The sequence below is a fragment of the Lampris incognitus genome, chromosome 19 (genome assembly GCF_029633865.1).
Source record: "Lampris incognitus isolate fLamInc1 chromosome 19, fLamInc1.hap2, whole genome shotgun sequence".
NCBI lineage: Eukaryota > Metazoa > Chordata > Actinopteri > Lampriformes > Lampridae > Lampris > Lampris incognitus.
In genome coordinates this window covers 31996257-32017299 of record NC_079229.1, presented here as the reverse complement: position 1 = coordinate 32017299, position 21043 = coordinate 31996257, and the positions used below count along the sequence as shown (strand labels likewise).

The window sequence follows — 21043 nt, the reverse complement described above, 5'->3', positions numbered from 1 at the left end:
TGTCTGTCTAGCTGACTTGCTCTGTGCCATTCTCTCTCTCCGTCTCTCTCTAGCTGCCTACACCTCTGTCTGTCTGTCTGTCTGTCTGTCTGTCTGTCTGTCTGTCTGTCTGTCTGTCTGTCTGTCTGTCTGTCTGTCGGCCATCGTCACCCTTGTTGTCCCAGCACTGCGTTGCGTCGTGGAGACAGGCCCCTGTTAGAAACCAGGGATGGACGATCTGCCACACATTTCTCTCCGCAGGCGGGAAAAAGCCAAAGTAGGCCCCGCCCACCCACCTCAGGCGGCTGGCCTGTGGTCGACGAAAAGTTGGTCATCTGTGTCGTGAAACGAGACGCCGACTCATTTCCTGTTGCTCTGCAGCCACCCCGTGGTACCAGTGATGGAACCTCAGAGCACTTCGACTGAGAATCCTCATCTTTCTAACAACCCCGATCTCTCTCTCTCTCTCTCTCTCTCTCTCCTCACAGGGCCTGCGGGAGGTCTGGCTCAACTATCCTCTGCACCCCCTGCAGGTTGGTTGAGATATGTTTTATTGTGATTTATTTTCCCAAGGTACAGCTCATTTAAATCACACCCCACACACACACACACACACACGCACACACAAATTAATTCGTCCATCTTCCTCCCGAGTGTTTTTTTTTTCTCCTCCTGTTGTGCTGCTGACAGTGAAGGAAGCTTAGAGTGTGTGTCCCTGGGTTTGTGTGCGCTCTATGTATAGTTGTGTCTGCAGGCCCTCAGCAACCCATCGCTTCTCGCCATTGTTCTGCAAGTGTCTGCCTGCTCACCAACGCTTTTAGAGACCCTAATCCTGTCTTTCATTCACTCACTCTCTCTCTCACTCTCGTCTGTCAGTCCTCTCTGCTCTCTCCCATACTGCTCTCCTCCTCACCCCCCCCCCCCCTCTCTCTGTCGCCGCGCTCTGTCGCTTCTTTCGCTTTGCATGATCTGCCCAGAAACGCCGAACGTGTCAGCAGTGTTTGTTTGAAATTAGGATTTGGAGGAAGAGATCAAAGATGCCGTAACAGGATTACAGTCCCGGATCACATGGGGCCCTCCAGGGACCGCCAGCCATCCCTTCCCTGTGATGTGGTTCTGTGAGGAGAATGTGTCTCTTTTGTGTGCGCCGCGACACTTGTCTTAAGGCGCGTTATTCTCCCCGTCCCCTTCGCGGGCGCGCCAGTGTTCAGATGGCCCGTCTCTCTGAACATTTTTGCATATCCATGCCTGATCTGAAAATAACTTTTTTTTGTTGTTTCTTTGTGTGTGTGTTTGTGTGCGTACACATGCTTGTTTACTGCCGGGGTATGCATCAAACTCTAAACCTTTTTTTTTTTTTTTTTTGGTTATTTTGATCCCCAAATGCCGCGGAACGGCAGAGGAGCCCGGCTGCCTCTGTTCGTCGGGAGCCAAGTGTCGGCTCTCAAATTAAACCCGTTGTTACCCGAGGTTTGCCTCTCATCCTGCCGAGATGTTACGGCAGGAGCAGCCACCGCAGCTCAGGGCGGAGCCGTAGGATGAGCCCCCCCCCCCCCCCGGCAAACTCCTCCGTGGCGTAGGAAGAACCTCCGCAATCTGCTGAGTTGAGGAGTCGTTAGCCGGACTGCAGCGGCGGCTTTATTGCCTCTACCGTGGGGGGGCAGTCGAATAAATTCTGCAAACCCCCTTAGTAGTTTGACAGCAGTGTGACCTGTCAGGTGAGATGATGTCACCTGCGAGCTTTGCTACCTGCATAAATATTTTCTTCTTTGGTTTCCGCCATCAAATCAAGTTTATTTGTACAGCCCTAGATCACGGTTATAGTCGCAGAGGGCTTTACACTCACATTAATTGGTGACGGTCCCTAGCATCGCAGGTTTGATGTAGTGTCATGCCCAAGAGCACTGCTTCAAGGATTACAACATTTTCCTTTTTCTTTTTCTTTTTTTTCTTTTTTTATATATATGCTGCTTGAGGCAGAGAATGACGACAACAAGGTGAAAGCCGAGCTGCTGTAATGAAGCTCGGGCGGACGGTGATGGCGGCGGGGGTAATTATGCGCACGCCCGTCTTCGGCGTGCGTGCATACATTAATACACGCACCGCCGCTGACGCTCCGGGCCACGTGGAGTGCAGCGAAACGCTTCCTGATTTGACATACACATCCCTCGGTCTTTCGTGTTCACTCGCTTTGCACCACTGAATCATCACCCCACCCCCCACCACCACCACCGCCACCACCACGTACCCTCCCCGCCCCTCCCTCCGGCTCTTCAGAATCATTTACCGTGTGTCATTTAGCTCCTGTCTAACTCAGAATTCCACTGTTGGTTCGACGGGGGGGGGGGGGGGGGGGGGTGCAGGAGTTGGAGACACACGAGTGTTGGGCTCCTGGCCCTCAAAGACCTGGGCTCTGATTCGGCTCTCTGTCCAGGCCGGGCTTAAAGCGACGCTTTGAAGCCGTTTCAAAAGGGTTTCTTCTTCGGGAGTCCTCCCGCTCTCCGCGGCGTTTGAAGCCTCGCTGCCGGCCATTTCCCCCGAAGGGTAGCTGGTGCCTGGGAGCGCCGAACTCGTCACATGTCGTTAGCGGTGATGCGTGACATTTAAACGCCTTTCCTTAATTAAGAAAGAGGAGAGTGGGGGGGGAGGAGAGTCAGAAACGAATAGTTTTCTTAGGACATGTTAGAAGACGGGACCGTGGCGTTACCAAAAGCAGCGAGTTTAAAAATACAGCTGTGCTCTTCGCACTAGATCGGTTTGACGCGGGAGACTCGGCGAGGCTGTTTACTTGTCACTTGGGCAGGGAAATACAGACAAACACAGACATGGCAAGACAGTGAAGCCAGGCGTCTTGCTGTGGGGAGTCCACAGAGTAGTTTTCCCATTTTTTTTTTTCTTTCAACGGAAATTTAGGAATACGCGGCTAAAGGAGTCCCGCTAACCCGGTCAGCTGAGCGGACGCTTGTTTCCCCTTGGACGTCCGCTGTAAATTACGTCTCTTACATATTTCTGTTTTTCTCCAGGAGAGATGTCTAGGTCAAGCATATAGCTGCAGCATGCAGAGACCAATTAGATGTCTCAAGCCGCCTAATTAATGTACCCATAAGGATATGTCTTGATTCAGCAAACACATGCACACTTTTTTCTCCAAATCTCACACTCTTAACCTAATGAGCATAGTCATCTCCCGGACCCCAGACACACGGATGTACTGAACCTCAGCACCTCGAAACCCACCAAGCCCTCACGCTAATCTTTGAAGGCGTAATTCACAGCCGTGACCTCACGTTCGGGCCGTTGCGGCGGGTTGTCGGCGCGAGCGAGGCAACGACTCCCGGCGTCAAGACGTGTCAGTCAACGCCGCCGAGTAGCTGTTTTCCAGTGGTGTGACACGATCACGTAGCTTTTCTAAGCGGCGAGCTACTTTCGCCGTCAAGTAAAAGGGTAAGGTGGACAAAAGCTACAGCGCCGCTTTTTATTTCCTGTGAGCGCTTTAAACGTTATTCTTTAAACCGGGACAAACGCCGTCCTGGGAGTATGGCGAGGAGGTGAAACGCAACTTTTTAATGTCCAGTAAGGGCAACTCGCTTGGATCTGTTATTTTTGTAGTAAGGATTATTGCTGTCGGATCCTGCCTACAAAGCACGTAAACTCAATTGTATTTAATACACTGAACTGTTTATCACGCCGTTTAATAAATTGGAACAGTTTATTCCTGTACACTTGGACACAACAGATAAAGTGGCATCTTACTTAAGGCATGGTGGGCTGAAAAGGGTTTACAAGTTCAGAAAAATACACACAAAGACTCGTAAACTTCTTTTTGTAACACTTTATTTTAGGGGGGTCAGAAATTACCTAGTAATTTCCTAGTAATAAGGTAATTATCACGTAATTGCTTAGAAATAAGATTGAAATAACCTTGTAATTTCCTAGTAATAAGGTGGTGGTTTTTACAGGTGATTTTACAGCTAACCCTCCCTAACCCTAACCCAGATTACAAGCCGGAGGTAACACGGGGATTCGAACCGGCGATCCCCGTGTTGGTAGGCAACAGAATAGACCGCCACACTACCCGGACGCCCTTGGCGTTAAGTTACTACAGCCAAGGGTAGCTTGGCTGTAGCTCAGCTAATCTGGATCCTGAGCAGCGTAGAGCTTGGCATGCTACAACGGTGTCAATGCACCGTTTGAATCACCCGATTCCGACGGTGAGGCGGCGGGGGGGGCCAGATGTTCTGCCGTATAGTCGACTGAGTAGAAGAGTCCATCTGCTGCACCTTGGCTGAGTTCGCTCCGAGGCGGAGTGAAAATGTACACCTTAAGCAGGCCCTCAAGCGAAGCACGTGGCGGTTCGCTTCCTTCACGGCGTTCAGGTGACGCTGTTGTTGAGAGCCGTGTAGACTAGGTGAGCATACGGAGCTTCAGCGTTTTGCTCAAGGGCGCTCCAGCTGCTCGGGTCGGCTCGTAATGCAGACGCGGTGCCCGTTGCAGAGCTTGAAACCGCGCCTTTAACCTCCAAATCCTCGCACCGGCTGGCAAATTAGGGCACGTGAATTGAATTGCTATCCGTCTCCCCTCCCTCAACAACTGCTGACAGAGAACCGTTGAGCAAGACCCCTGAATCGCCGCCTGCTCCACTGGAGCCGTTCGGGGGCCGGCGGTAGCCGACTGTGGTTGTACCAGGCGCGAGTGTCTTAACTGTGAAGTAGGGCGGTCCTCTCCCCGCGTACGTAACGGTGTGAAGAGCTGATGTGTTTTTCTATCGGTCCAGGTCCAGGAGTCTCAGACCGACAGGCAGCTCATCGAGACCTCGCCGGTGTTGCAGAAGTTGACGGACTTCGAGGACGCCATCGGAGTTGTGTTCACACACGTGCGTCTTCTGGCCCGAGCCTTCACCCTGAGGACCGTCGGCTTCAACCACCTCACCCTGTGAGTACAGCTGGTGTGTGTGTGTGTGAGAGGTGATGAAGCGTGATGCATTGTGATGTGCGATGCAGTCTGAGATGCAGCAAAGGGAGTTTTTCTGTCTCTCTGCCTTTTTGGCATCTGTCTGTCTGTTTGACTACCCCCTGTGCCCATTTGTCTACATGTCTGTCTGTCTATCTGTCTGTCTGGTTGCCCTTCTGTCTATCATTTATCTGCCTTTCTCCGTCTGTTTGTCTGTCTGTATCTTTGTTTATCTGCCTGCCTGTTGTCTTATCTGTCCATCTCTCTGCCCCTCCCCCTTTTCTCCCCAATTGTATCCGGCCAATTACCCCACTCTTCCGAGCTGTCCTGGTCGCTGCTCCACCCCCTCTGCCGACCCGGGGAGTTCTGCAGACTACCACATGCCTCCTCCGATACATGTGGAGTCACCGGCCGCTTCTTTTCACCTGACACTGAGGAGTTTCACCCGGGGGACGGAGCATGTGGGAGGATCATGCTATCCCCCCCCCCCCAGTACCCCGTCCTGCCTGAACAGACGCCCCGACCGATCAGAGGAGGCGCTAGTGCAGTGACCAGGACACATACCCACAGCCGGCTTCCCACCCGCAGACATGGCCAATTGTGTCTGTAGGGACGCCCGACCAGGCCGGAGGTAACAGGGATTCAAACCGGCGATCCCCGTGTTGGTTGCAACAGAATAGACCGCCGTGCTACCCGGACACCCCCATCTCTCTGTCTGTCTGTCTGTCTGTCTGTCTGTATATTCACTCCCTGTATTTCTGAGATGGGATGTTGTGTCGGATGTTCAGGTGGTCTTGGTGAAAGATGGGCTCCTCAACTCATTTTCGGTTTCATGCCTCAAGGGCATTCACAGCCCAGAGGGACACACTACAACCCCCCCCCCCACACACACACACACACACACACACCACCCACCCACCCACCCCCTCGCCTGTGTTCTGTGTCTGCCGGCGAGGGCACCACCCCTGCCCCCTCTGGGAAATTGAGTTTCTATTATATGAACCGGTTTGTCGGAGACCTCGAGTTAAGATGTGTTTCTCTGGAGCCGCATCGCTTCTTCCTTCTTATTCTTTCTACTTGTGTCTCCGTCTGCCCTCTGAATCCCCGGATCCTTTGTGTTCACACAGATCCATGTGAATTTAGGCCGCTGTGTTTCACTGAGTAGTGTATTGTTTGTGAAACAAGTCCTGGTTTTTTAAACACTGCAGCACTCTGGACTCTCCGTTCTTTCCTCCTCTCCGATATTAATTTCTGCAGACTGACAGTGACGCTGCGGTGATTCAGGACTGACGTTGGCAATTTTTCCTCCTCTCCGCCTCAGGGTTGACGTTTGTTCGATAGCCGGAGAAGTTACCAGCTCCTCTCGGAGATGACTTAAATTTGGTCTTACGAGAGGATGGATGCCTCGGTGTGTTTGCAGCTGACCTGTCACGGCATCCGTGAGGTTGTTTGTTTCGCTGATTGAAATTTAAGTATGGAAAGGTGATCATGCCTTTTTAAATTTCATTAATACGTTTCACTAATTATTCTGCAGGGCCCGGTCACTGAAATGTGGAGTTTTTTGCTAATTCTGTTGAGGGAGGATTATTTAGCAGCTGAAGCTTAACTCCACACTAAACCTGACAGCGCAGCACAATAGCCTGACAGCTGAAGCAAATGAGCCTCAGCAGCACACCTCTGATGTCATACTGGCAGCACACCTCTGATGTCATACTGGCAGCACACTTCTGATGTCATACTGGCAGCACTCCTCTGATGTCATACTGGCAGCACTCCTCTGATGTCATACTGGCAGCACTCCTCTGATGTCATACTGGCAGCACTCCTCTGATGTCATACTGGCAGCACACCTCTGATGTCATACTGGCAGCACACCTCTGATGTCATACTGGCAGCACACTTCTGATGTCATACTGGCAGCACTCCTCTGATGTCATACTGGCAGCACTCCTCTGATGTCATACTGGCAGCACTCCTCTGATGTCATACTGGCAGCACACCTCTGATGTCATACTGGCAGCACACCTCTGATGTCATACTGGCAGCACACTTCTGATGTCATACTGGCAGCACTCCTCTGATGTCATACTGGCAGCACTCCTCTGATGTCATACTGGCAGCACACCTCTGATGTCATACTGGCAGCACTCCTCTGATGTCATACTGGCAGCACTCCTCTGATGTCATACTGGCAGCCTGCATGCACCGACTGCTTGCTTACGTTTGCCACAAGGACATTTCCCTGCACGGTTGTATTGGTTGTGTGTGTGTTTGTGTGTATGTGTGTGTGTGCATGTGTGAATGTATATGATACACAGACAACCAAAAAAAAAAATGTGTACTGAAACAGACAGGCACACATACACAAATACACATATTGGTTGTGTGTTTGTGGTTGTGAGTGTGCATGCGCATGTGTGTATGTGAGTGTGTGCGTGTGCATGTGTGTATGTGAGTGTGTGCGTGTGCATGTGTGTTTGCAGTTGTGTGTGTGTGTGCATGTGTGTCTGTATAGGATACACAGATGGCCAAAACAACACGTGCACTGAAACACACAGGCACACATACACAAATACAGACAGCGTATGTTGGAATCCATCATGAAAATGCCACAGCCAGTCCTCTTCCTCATGTTCAGCCACTCCTCTTCCTCGTGTTCGGTCACTCCTTCTCATGTTCAGCCACTACTCCTTCTCATGTTCAGCCACTCCTCCTCCTCATGTTCAGCCACTCCTCTTCCTCATGTTGGGTCACTTCTTCTCATGCTCAGCCACTCCTCCTCCTCCTCATGTTCAGCCACTTCTCTTCCTCATGTTCAGCCACTACTCCTTCTCATGTTCAGCCACTCCTCCTCCTCATGTTCAGCCACTCCTCTTCCTCATGTTGGGTCACTTCTTCTCATGCTCAGCCACTCCTCCTCCTCCTCATGTTCAGCCACTTCTCTTCCTCATGTTCAGCCACTCCTCCTCCTCATGTTCAGCTACTCCTCCTCCTCATGTTCGGTCACTCCTCCTCATGTTCAGCCACTCCTCCTCCTCGTGTTCAGTGAGGTCAGTTTGTAGTGTGGAGGTTTGCTCGCATGTCAAGGTTTTCTCTGATGGCCTCACCGTTCAAGGCCAGTTTCTATATTTACCCAGACTTGGCTGTTGTGTCAGGTGGCATGGCGGCACAGTGGTTAGCACGGTCGCCTCACAGTAAGAAGGTCCTGGGTTCGAGCCTCAGGGTCGTCTGACCTTGGGGGTCGTCCCGGGTTGTCCTCTACGTGTTTTGCCCGTGTCTGCGTGGGTTTCCTCCCGCAGCCCAAAGACATGTAGGTCAGATGATTCGGCCGTACTAAATTGTCCCTAGGGTGTGTGTGTGTGTCTGTGTGTGTGTGTGTGTGTGTGTGTGTGTGGGCCCTGTGATGGCCTGGCGGCCTGTCCAGGGTGTCTCCCTGCCTGCCACACAATGACTGCTGGGATAGGCTCCAGCATCCCTGTGACCCTGAGAGCAGGATAAGTGGTTCAAATAATGGATGGATGGATGGATGGATGGATGGATGGATGGATGGATGGATGGAAGGCCTTCCTCATTTTATGTTCAGCTCCAGACAAACTTATCTAATGTGGTTTTAGTTCACTGTATTTTTTTTTGCTCTTGTTTGGATCAGGGAAAAAAAATAAGTCTTCCGAGTCCCTTTTGCTCATCAGCTCATTAGCGGCAGGTTGACCGACAGAGAGCCCGAGGTCTGCAGGACCGCGTGACTGATTGCCCGCGAGGACCGGAGGTTAGACCGAAGTAGGTCACGCTGTCATAATGGAGAAGAGGAGGAGGTCACTTAACAAAGAGGAAGGTCAAACAATAAGGTAGCCGGGAGATGAAGAGATGGGACTCGGGTTGGCCTTAGGCCAATCATTTCATCTGGAGCTAGAGGACAGACTGGCCCTGGCGGAGGACCGCGCGGGAGACGAGGATGGGAGTTGACCCCGTTGAGAGGCGGCAGGGACCCCGAGGCTGCCTTCAGAGTGGAGATGGAGAGCTCCGCTCCCCTCTGCCTCCGAGGCCCCCGGCTCCCTATCTCCTTTCACGGTGGAAGGCATGTTGGGGGGTTTTTTTGTGCCTTTTTCCTCTAGAAACTGGGCCCGACACTTCAGTGAGCACCGGTGTCTGTTTGTGTTGAATAGAAGTGCGCCTCGCTACGTGATGGAGTCGGGTATTTCTTCTTGTCTAACATTCCCCACAGGGCGCCCGCTTTGCAGAAACCGAAGCGCTCATTTGACTAAAAGGTGGTGGAAATCTCTGCGATTCATACAAGACGCGGAACGCTTGAAAATTTAACGACCTTTTTATTTTTCTTGGCTAATTAGACGCACAATAGTTCAGCGAAGCCATAAAAAGTGCGCATGTGTGTTTTGGTGCACAGGCCCCATGGCTGCCCCGTTTTCCATGCAGGACCTCTGTCACAGCTGTTCCTCCGCTCCGCTCAGTTACAGCACACGGATCTTCTCAGTGGATTCAATCATCTGAGCTGGTTTCACACCTATTGACATGCTGCAGTTCCTTCAGTTGGGTTCTGATGTCCAAATACCACCACAGGTTCTGATGGCCAGATGACCACGACAGGTTCTGATGTCCAAATACCACCACAGGTTCTGATGGCCAGATGACCACCACAGGTTCTGATGTCCAAATACCACCACAGGTTCTGATGGCCAGATGACCACGACAGGTTCTGATGGCCAGATGACCACGACAGGTTCTGATGGCCAGATGACCACGACAGGTTCTGATGTCCAAATACCACGACAGGTTCTGATGGCCAGATGACCACGACAGGTTCTGATGTTCTGCCCTGCACGGCAAGCCTGGGATGAAGTTACTTAACGGCTGCTGTGATCAATGATCCCTTCATACACCCCCCCCCCCACACACACACACACACACACACACACACACCACACCAGGGCGACATGGCTCAGAAGATGGAGCGGGTCATCTAGTAATCAGAAGGTCGCTGGTTCGAGCCCCAGCTCCTGCAGAGAGCGTGCCTTTAGCGAGAAACTGAACCCCCCCCCCCCCCCCAACTGCTCCTGATGAGCAGGTCAGCACCTTGCGTGGCAGCCTGCACCATCAGTATATGAATGTGAGGTGTACACTGTAAAGAGCTGTAAGTGGTCAGTAGACTAGAGCAGTGCCGTATAAATGCTGGCCATTTACACCACACTACCCCCCCCCACACACACACACACACAGACATATACACACACACATATACACAACAGGAAGCGTCACCTTAAAAAAAGGGAGGGTCTGGAGGACGAGGAGCCCTCAGAACAGAGCGCTGACCTCTCTCCCGGAGGAGCAAGGAGCCCATTACCTGTGCTTCGCAGGGCCCATTCAGGGTGTTTCAGATCAAAGTCAAAGACCCGCCGTAGCGGGCCATTTCCACCCGCCGTAGCAGGCCGTTGTGCCCCCCCCCCCCGCTGAGGGGAACACAACCGAACAGAACCATGGGAGACGGTTTCCTGCCTCGCACCAGCCCTCCCCTGTTCCGCCTTTTCCTCCCGCGTCTCCTCTTCTCTCTCCTTTCACCCCTTCCTATGCACAGAAAATACAGCATGTCCTGGCCTCTGCAGCCACATATGCTTTCACTCCTCACCACAACACACACACACACACACACACACACACACACTTCCCCTTCTCGTGCACAGCAGGTTTTGGGCATGTGTCACATGGTGAACATGGGCTGATGCTGGTGTCGGGGTATAACGTGGCAGAGCTTGTTCATTAAGTGGCTTTCAATGTGCGGCTGTGCGTCAGACGGGACCGCGGTGGGCCTCGGCGGCGGGCCGCGAGCTCCGGTTCCATCGACCCAGATGTGCTGGGGAACATAAAAGCTAGCGCGCCAGAAATGAGACCCGTAAACTACGACCTTTTCCCTCTTTTTGATGTCAGGCAACCTCAACCCACACACACATATCACTCACAGTCACACACACACACACACACACACACACACACACACAGACACATCACTCACGCACACACACACACACACACACACACACACACACCACCCCTGTTCCTGCCTACTCATCCCCTCTTCTCCCTTTGCAGCGCTAACTGAAATCAGGTGTTTTTTTGTAACCTGAAGGTAGCTCGTGGCTATCGACGTATGTTGCTCTGTTGCACCGCTCCTAGCTCAGAGACACACACACACACACACACCGACACACACACGCGCACACACACACACACATGTTCTGCCTGACTGGGATGGCAGCAGCCCACATGTGCTACGCTGATCTATAATTCTGTTTAATTAATGGCCATTATAGCAGCAGCAGCAGCATGCCATCCCTCTTCAGCTGCCCCCGGCCACGCTGCAAAACGTGCCTGTTTGCCACAGGAGCTCTTGGTCCGGTATCGAGTCTTCGGTTGTCACTTTCCACAGAATGAAGTGAGCGCAGTCGGGCAGCGAGGCCACATGATTCCACTTCCCACACAGTTGCAAAGGTCTTCAGGAATTTTCCGTGAAACAACTTGTCATTAGACAGCTCACTTCACTAGCCTAAAGATCATTTCTTGAAGGTATCCAGGTGCCCTCAAGTGGTGTGGCGGTCTATTCCGTTGCCTGCCAACATGGAGATCGGTGGTTCGAATCCCTGTGTTACCTCCGGCTGCGTTGGGCGTCCCTACAGACACAATTGGCCGTGTTTCCAGGTGGGAAGCCGGATGTGGATATGTGTCCCAGTCGCAGCACTAGCGCCTCCTCTGGTCGGTTGGGGGAGCCTATTCTGGGGGGGGGGGGGTAGCGTGATCCTCCCACATGCTACGTCTCCCTGACGAAACTCCTCACTGTCAGGTGAAGCGGCTGACAACTCCACGTGTACCGGAGGAGGCACGTGGTAGTCTGCAACCTTCCCCAGATCGGCAGAGCGGGCGGAGCAGCGACCGGGACGGCTCAGAAGAGTGGCCAAGTACAATTGGGGAGAAAGGTGTGGGGGGGGGGTCCAAAAAAACATAATTTCTTGAAGGCAGATCATTTGCTTTTGAGTCAAGTCACATGATCTCGCTGTACTGGCCAATTTCCTGTTGCACTTGTCTCAGGAAAAATACACTCCTAAGATGGAGTTGCTAACAGGTACATTTTTTGCAGTGCAGAGAAGGGCAGGGGTTAATGGTATTGTCTCTCCTCCTTAAGGTGATGGGGGGGGGGGGAGTGGAGAAGGACAGTTATTTGCAGATAGTAGATGCACATTATCACAACGCTGCCATTAGCCTTTGTGGTCTTGGTTCGAAGGCATGTTTTTGTGAGTTGCTCCATAAATAGGGTTTGTGCACGCCTCCAGCCTTCTGTGGCCTTAGGAAGCATTCTTTAAACATGTACTTTCCACCTTAATATCAGAGCTGCATCAAAGCGTAGCATTTCCTCCACGAGGGCTTCCTAAGGCAGACTTTGGCTTGTCACACAGCCTGTCACTTGCTCCCAGGGGCCACCCATGAAATGCACATCAGGCGACTTTGCCAGCCTGGGCTAAAAGACTGAAAACCTGGAAGATTTGTCTGAAAGCATGTTGCTGTTCGTCGCCCGAGGCTGTGCACCTGAATAACCCCCCCCCTTTTCTTTCTTTTTTTTTTACCCTCCTCCCCTCTTATTCCTGCTCTATTTCTCTCATACCCTCCATTTCCCTACCCTACCTGACCCCGGTTTGCCGATGCATTCCCCCCCTTATTGCACCTTGTGCCTCTGTGTCCTTTTCGGTGGCTCACCCTTTGTCCTTTTCTTTATCTCCGTTTGCCCCTGTCCACCTGTCCCTCCCCTCATCCAGGGGTCACAATCAGAGGATGGAGTTTCTAGGCGACTCCATTATGCAGCTGGTGGCCACGGAGTACCTCTTCATCCACTTCCCAGATCACCATGAAGGACACTTGACGGTAAGCACAAATCTCTCGATTCATCATTAGTTAGGTCACCGCTGCGGCGCCGCTTGGCTCGTTCACCGCTTTTTTAAAGTGGCGCTTTCACTTTATTTGTTATCGTGTATCACGCTACTTGTATTACTTTCCTGCTGAGACACACACTCAGCTGACTGTCTCATCCTTTCTTTCGAAACTGCGGATAACTCCTGGACTGAAGTGAGTGCAAAGTGGTTGTGTGTCAGTTGTGATAGCGTGTATGAGGGAGTGCATATCTGCAGACCTACAACACTGTTGGTAAACACAGCGTCACGCACATCCTGTACGAGCCTATCTTCTTCTTCTACTTCTTCTTCTTTCGGCCTGTTCCCTTTTTCCCACGGGCCGCCACAGCAGATTTGATAGTTTCCATCGGTACCCTGTGAGGGTTACAGCGCCGATGGCGGTCGTTGTTAACCTGGGCTTTGACCTTGATCCGGTATGGTCTTGTCAATACGCATGATGATTAGACAGTTTGGCAAAATTTTACGTCGGATGCCCTTCCTGACACAACCACTAACCCTATGGACGGGCGGAGGGGGGGGGGTACAGCGGCACAGGTAAGTCCTGTTCGAGCCTATATTGATGTGATTTTGTTTTTCAGTCAACATTAAAATATTAAAAGCGAACACCTGACCGTCGTGATTGTCAACCTGTATTAGGCCGTGATTTGATTTCATTGGCTATTTAAATTAGAACGAATACTTTCATAGTTGTTTGGAAAATGCACCAAATATCCAAAGCTTGCTTGGTATGTCCGGGTGGTGTAGCGGTCTATTCCGTTGCCTTCCAATATGGGGATCACCGGTTCGAATCCCCGTGTTACCTCTGGCTTGGTCGGGCGTCCCTACAGACACAATTGACCGTGAGTCTGTGGGTGGGAAGCTGGATGTGGGTATGTGTCCTGGTCGCTGCACTAGCGCCTCCTCTGGTCGGTCGGGGCACCTCTTCGGGAGGGGTGTACTGGGGGGAATAGCGTGATCCTCCCACGCACTACGTCCCCCTGGCGAAACTCCTCACTGTCAGGTGAAAAGAAGTGGCTGGCGACTCCACATGTATCGGAGGAGGCATGTGGTAGTCTGCAGCCCTCCCCGGATCGGCAGAGTGGGTGGAGCAGCGACTGGGACAGCTCCAAACAGTGGGGTAATTGGCCAAGTACAATTTGGGAGAAAAGAGGGAGGATATCCAAAGCTTGAAAAAGGTATTCGGGGCAGCCGTACTTTTCACATCTGGATGTATGTTAAATGACGGTGCCGCTGACCTGTCCTGCAGCAGCGTGGCCAGCTCGGCATCGGTTTTTACGACTTTGTAGTGGCCAAGCTTCCAACCTGGCGGCCTGTCCAGGGTGTCTCCCCGCCTGCCGCCCAATGACTACCGTTAATTTTGCTGAAAGACGAGGCTTTTCGGATTCTTTACCGTTGTGTCGCAAAGCTGGCCACATTGGACATTGGCTCCCTAAAGGACGTGGCGCCCTCTGTTGGTTTGTTTACCAAACTAAAAATTCAGCGCCATAATTCAGGTTTTGAGATTCAGAAATCTCAATGCCTGGCAAAGCTATCATTTTTTGGGGGGTCGGGGGGATTTTTTGCCCCCCCCCTCCAATTGTATCCGGCCAATTACCCCACTCTTCTGAGCTGTCCCGGTCGCTGCTCCACCCCCTCTGCCAATCCGGGGAGGGTTGCAGACTCCCACATGCCTCCTCCGATACATGTGGAGTCGCCAGCCGCTTCTTTTCACCTGACAGTGAGGAGTTTCACCAGGGGGAGGTAGCACGTGAGAGGTTCACGCTATTCCCCCGAGTCCCCCCCCCCCCGAACAGGTCCCTCGACCGACCAGAGGAGGCGCTAGTACCGCGACCAGGACACATACCCACATCCGGCTTCCCACCCGCAGACACGGCCGATTGTGTCTAGTGTGACGCCCGAACGCCGGCGGTAACACAGGGATTTGAACCGCCGATCCCCGTGTTGGAAAGCTATCATTTTACAATTGGTTAAGATTGACAACTCTATCCAACGCCCACCTCTCCCCCCATCCATGATGGTAGTTTATTTTTTCCTATGATGAAGTCAAAATTTTACTAATGGTACCTTTAAACATCAAAATTTACTGATATAGTACCTTTAAATATTAAGGATGAAATGTCTAACTTTATTCTAGGTCTTGTTAGGAGACTCCAACGTTCGTGCTGTTCTCAGGGGAAAGTAATGAGGCAGGCTGGCCAAAACTTCTCATCTCCCGTAGTGAGGAGGAGATTTGTCCCGGGCAGTCGGGAGATGCAAGCTGGACCGGAGGGTGTGGGTTGAGGGTTTCCAGGGTTGCATTTTCATGGACACAATTAAGGTCAGGAGGAGAAGAAAATAAGAGCGTATGAAGAATGTACTAAAAATATATGAGAGTTAAAGCATCAAAGAGCTTCACCACCCAACACGGGTCATCACACACACCTTTTTATGGGCTCTCCGTCCTTCATCCTCCTCTTCATTTCCCACCCTCAGGCAGCTGCTTCCTACATCGAGATGTGTTTCTTCTCCCCCGTCCTGATTCTCTTCTGTCTGCCTTACACACACACACTCTCCCTCCCTGCACAGCCGTGTGTGTGCGTTTGTGCGTGTGTATATGTGTGTGTGTGTGTCGGTCATTGTTTTTTGTCTTCTTTTTTTTTCCGGAGCGTTCCAGCTCAATCTTCAAGTACTGGCCAGGTATTCGCCCACTCCCCTTTGCCTGTTTCTAGCGCTCCTTCAGAATCTGTTTTTCCATTGCATGTCTTTGTCTGCACTTCCTTATATTAGAGGGACCGCTCAGGTTGGACGGTTTGGAGACAGAGCAAGAGAGGAGGCAAGATTGAGATGGCTTGGACATGTGTGGAGGAGAGATGCTGGGTATACTGGGAGAAGGATGCTGAATATGGAGCTGCCAGGGAAGAGGAGAAGAGGAAGGCCAAAGAGGAGGTTTATGGATGTGGTGAGGGAGGACATGCAGGTGGCTGGTGTGACAGAGGAAGATGCAGAGGACAGGAAGAGATGGAAACGGATGAGCCGCTGTGGCGCCCCCTAACGGGAGCGGGGGGGGGGGGGGTCTTGAGAGAGGCGGTTGAAGAAGAACATAAAGGGTTCCGACTTCGGCCCGTGACAAACGGCAACACGTGGCTGTACGGCGGTTTGTAAAACACCGGGTTTTTCTTACCCGCCCGTGTCATTACGGCGTGTGCCGTTTGTTCCCGAAGACCCAGCTGACGGACACGCGAGGTGAAGTGAAAAACAAACAGAATAAAGCCCTCTGCAGTTAGATATTTATTAGCGGAGAGTCTTTACAGATGGAAGCCGTGACATCATCGGTATAAAAGCTTCCAGCGGACCGTAGTTAAGCGAATAAGAGCTCAGCCGACGCCTGGGGGGCTGAGACGGTCCACATCTGAAATGGATTTCAAATTGAAAAAAATGCTCATTCAACTGATGCGTGTGTGTGTGTGTGTGTGTGTGTGTGTGTGTGTGAGTGTGTTTCAGGAAGTGTGAGAGAGGAGACACTACATTACATTGGGTCGGGAGGGCGCTTCACAACGGGACGGGATGTCGCCTCATGTTCCGTCCCTCTCCGCTCTCCCAACACCCATGGCTATATTTAACATGTTTGTGTGTATGTGCACTTGTTTTGTTTTTTTCCCCTCTTCCTTTTTTGCAAAGTAAACGCAGCGAACCCCAGTCTCACATGTTCTCAGCCCCACGGCTCTGAGTCACGATGTAATATTTAGCAGCATGGCGTCGCTGCCGGCCTGAAACATTTACCGCGCGTCGCGCTTTCTGTCTTGGACGTATCGTTCCACGTGGCGCTTATTTTGATGTTTCTTCTTCTGCTTTTCTACATTTCTGTTGGCCTGCATACTGACACAAGCCTCAAGGGAATATGTGAAAGATTTACATGTCGTTGTTCTTTCTTTATATGTGTGTGTGTGTGTGTGTGTGTGTGTGTGTGTGTGTGTGTAGCTACTGCGGAGCTCGCTGGTGAACAACCGCACACAGGCGAAAGTGGCCGAGGAGCTGGGGATGCAAGATTTCGCCATCACCAATGACAAGACCAAACGGCCCGTGGCCCTGCGGACCAAGACCCTGGCGGACCTTCTGGAGTGTAGGAGCACCACTTCCTCTCGTCACGCCTCACTAAAGCACACAAAAGACGACAAGGGCTTATTGTCGATGACTAGATTCCTTATACTTAACCCTTCTGTTGAAAGCACGGTGTAAAATGGCCGCTTTGAGAATCATTATCACTCCGTCTCCATTTGTTTGGCTTTAGATGTCAAACATGGTCACCTTTGGGGATCGCCGGTTCGAATCCCTGTGTTAACCTCCGGCTTGGTCGGGCGTCCCTACAGGCACAATTGGCTGTTTCGCGGGTGGGAAGCCGGATGTGGGTATGTGTCCTGGTCACTGCCCTAGCGCCTCCTCTGGTCAGTCAGGGCACCTGTTCAGGGGGAGGGGGAAACGGGGGGAATAGCTTGATCCTCCCACGCGCTACGTCCCCCTGGTGAAACTCCTCACTGTCAGGTGAAAGGAAGCGACCGGCGACTCCACATGTGTCGGAGGAGGCATGTGGTAGTCTGCAGCCCTCCCCGGATCGGCAGAGGGGGCGGAGCAGCGACCGGGACGGCTCAGAAGAGTGGGGTAATTGTCCGGGTACAATTAGGGAGAGAAAGGGGGAAATTAAAAAAAACAACAAAACATGGTCACCTGTGTGTGGACGACATCGGAACAGACTTGTGCCTAGGAGTAAGAGAAGTTAGTGATGAGGCCATGACGGGAAACCTTAAACTTCTTTTATCAGCCAGCCACAGGGGCTGGAACATCGCAACACCCATTCCTAACATTCCTAGATGCGAAATACTGAAAAAAAGAAGTAGAGAAAATACATTTTTGTTGCATTGTCATTGACAAGGAATCATTTTCTTAGTCTCTACCTGGCTGCTATACACCCCCCTCTAAAGTACTCCACTGAAGGAGAAAGCCACTTTATTTTTGTCATTGTACAGTTGTAGGAGCAGTGGGCAGCTGCAGTGCCCAGGGACCAACTCCAGTTCTTCTTTCCTTGCTCAGGGGCACAGGCAGGAGTATGAACCCTAACATGCATGTCTTTTTGATGGTGGGAGGAAACCAGAGCGCCCGCAGGAAACCCATGCAGACAGGACCTGGGACGGCCAGGGGTTCGAACCCAGGACCTTGCTGTGAGGCAACAGTGCTGACCACTGGGACACTGTGCTACGCCGTTGCCCTTTTGAACAGTGTGCCGGCTACCTTTTCCGGGCTACACCACAAAACAAACAGTGCTGCCACTTCCCTTTTCCCTGCATATACGTATTTGAGACTGATGGAGAACACAATACACTTATCAATAACATGACTGATGTCAGGCACGGTGGCGCAGTGGTTAGTGCGGTTGCCTCGCAGCAAGAAGGTCCTGGGTTCGAGCCCCGGGATAGTCCAACCTTGCGGGTTGTCCCACGTCGTCCTCTTTGTGGACTTCACATGTTCTCCCCGTGTCTGCGTGGGTTTCCTCCGGGGGCTCCGGTTTCCTCCCACAGTCCAAAGACATGTAGGTCAGGTGACTCAGCCGTACTAAATTGTCTCGATGTTAATGTGTGGGTGGGGGGTGGGGGGCTGTGATGGCCTGGCGGCCTGTCCAGGGTGTCTCCCCGCCTGCCGCCCAGTGACTACTGGGATAGACTCCAGCTTTCCGTGACCCCGATTGGGATAAGCGGCTCGGCTAATGGATGGATGTGATGGAAGATTGATGCCCTGTTTCTTAAGTCTAGAGCTAGGGTGTGTTAGTAAATAAACTCATAATAAAGTGCTGACTGCAAAAAGATTTCCGGATGCATGCGTTAATGGGAAAAGGGAGACACTGCCACGCGTACTGTATGTGGTGCACTGCCGCCACAGGTCAGATAATTTGCATACAATAACCACTTTTAACCACGCTCTCGGACCCTAGGATATGTCATTATCATTATCCACAAAGTAACAGCTAAACATCTGCATTATTGCTACCAATAGGGGGAGCAGAGTTACTCATTTTTATGCAGATATGTGTATATATATATATATATATACACTACCGTTCAAAAGTTTGGGATCACCCAAACAATTTTGTGTTTTCCATGAAAAGTCACACTTATTCACCACCATATGTTGTGAAATGAATAGAAAATAGAGTCAAGACATTGAGAAGGTTAGAAATAATGATTTGTATTTGAACTAAGATTTTTTTTACATCAAACTTTGCTTTCGTCAAAGAATCCTCCATTTGCAGCAATTACAGCATTGCAGACCTTTGGCATTCTAGCTGTTAATTTGTTGAGGTAATCTGGAGAAATTGCACCCCACGCTTCCAGAAGCAGCTCCCACAAGTTGGATTGGTTGGATGGGCACTTCTTTGAGCAGATTGAGTTTCTGGAGCATCACATTTGTGGGGTCAATTAAACGCTCAAAATGGCCAGAAAAAGAGAACTTTCATCTGAAACTCGACAGTCTATTCTTGTTCTTAGAAATGAAGGCTATTCCATGCGAGAAATTGCTAAGAAATTGAAGATTTCCTACACCGGTGTGTACTACTCCCTTCAGAGGACAGCACAAACAGGCTCTAACCAGAGTAGAAAAAGAAGTGGGAGGCCGCGTTGCACAACTGAGCAAGAAGATAAGTACATTAGAGTCTCTAGTTTGAGAAACAGACGCCTCACAGGTCCCCAACTGGCATCTTCATTAAATAGTACCTGTTAGAGCCTGTTTGTGCTGTCCTCTGAAGGGAGTAGTACACACCGGTGTAGGAAATCTTCAATTTCTTAGCAATTTCTCGCATGGAATAGCCTTCATTTCTAAGAACAAGAATAGACTGTCGAGTTTCAGATGAAAGTTCTCTTTTTCTGGCCATTTTGAGCGTTTAATTGACCCCACAAATGTGATGCTCCAGAAACTCAATCTGCTCAAAGAAGTGCCCATCCAACCAATCCAACTTGTGGGAGCTGCTTCTGGAAGCGTGGGGTGCAATTTCTCCAGATTACCTCAACAAATTAACAGCTAGAATGCCAAAGGTCTGCAATGCTGTAATTGCTGCAAATGGAGGATTCTTTGACGAAAGCAAAGTTTGATGTAAAAAAAATCTTAGTTCAAATACAAATCATTATTTCTAACCTTCTCAATGTCTTGACTCTATTTTCTATTCATTTCACAACATATGGTGGTGAATAAGTGTGACTTTTCATGGAAAACACGAAATTGTTTGGGTGATCCCAAACTTTTGAACGGTAGTGTATGCCTAGCTATATTTGTATGCACACGCAGGAGGACGGTGATTCATGAGAAAGAGGGTACTGAGGAAGGAAATGCATGTGTGCACACACACTAAAGTGGGCGGGGACGAAGCACAGCTCCGTGTCCTCTGTCTCTCTAAATATTGGTGAAAGGCCAGGCCGGTGCAAAGATGATGAGGAGGGCTGGCACTGAAATGAGAGCGACTCCTCTGCCTGCGAAGAGCCCTGCCCTCCAGCTACCGGCAGGTCCCCTCGATGGCCCGCTGATATATTACCTGTTCCAGCCGCGCTCGCTCAGCCATGGAGATGAGGAAACGTGTAGGCGGTTATGGGGGAGAGGGACAGGAGAGCCCCGCGGGGACGTGAGACTCGTTGCCCGCCGCCGCCGTTTCAAGAACCTGTTCCACCGCGTTTGAGGAGATCGATCGGCACCCTGTGCCCTATTCAGTCCATCACACTTGAAGCAATCATTTGAAATTACCTGACTGTATTTGTCTCGATCTGAGCCCCCGTGCAATTTCCTGTTTGTCTCGTGGATATTGGGGGCAGATATTCATTAAATTCATTCTGTTCAATAATATCGAGACCCTTGAGAGCCAATCCAGCGCTGGGTCTACGTTGTTGTTATCTTGGTGCATTTAGAAGTGTTATTTCTGTTTCAGAAACCGGGAGAGGAGCGTTGCGGCCTCTCATCTGCTGTGCCGGGCACGCCTTTCCTTTCTTTTAAAAGGTTTTCTCTCCCTTTGTCTTTCTCCCTCCTCAGCCTTCATCGCAGCCCTGTACATCGATAAAGACCTGGAGTACGTGCACACCTTCATGAACGTCTGCTTCTTCCCCCGGCTGAAGGTAAGCCCCTGTCGATAGCCTCATGGA

The 21043-nt window shown here is 51.2% G+C and overlaps 1 protein-coding gene across 1 annotated transcript in view; it reads left to right on the top strand.

The window, feature by feature from the left end:
- The window catches only part of drosha (drosha ribonuclease III), a 135308-nt gene that overhangs the window by 91989 nt on the left and 22276 nt on the right, over positions 1 to 21043 (top strand). Inside the window, exons 25-29 of the mRNA XM_056299242.1 lie at positions 468 to 512; positions 4754 to 4911; positions 12744 to 12849; positions 16854 to 16995; positions 20934 to 21016. Of these exons, the coding sequence (XP_056155217.1) occupies positions 468 to 512; positions 4754 to 4911; positions 12744 to 12849; positions 16854 to 16995; positions 20934 to 21016 (534 nt within the window). The remainder of the gene's footprint in view (positions 1 to 467; positions 513 to 4753; positions 4912 to 12743; positions 12850 to 16853; positions 16996 to 20933; positions 21017 to 21043) is intronic.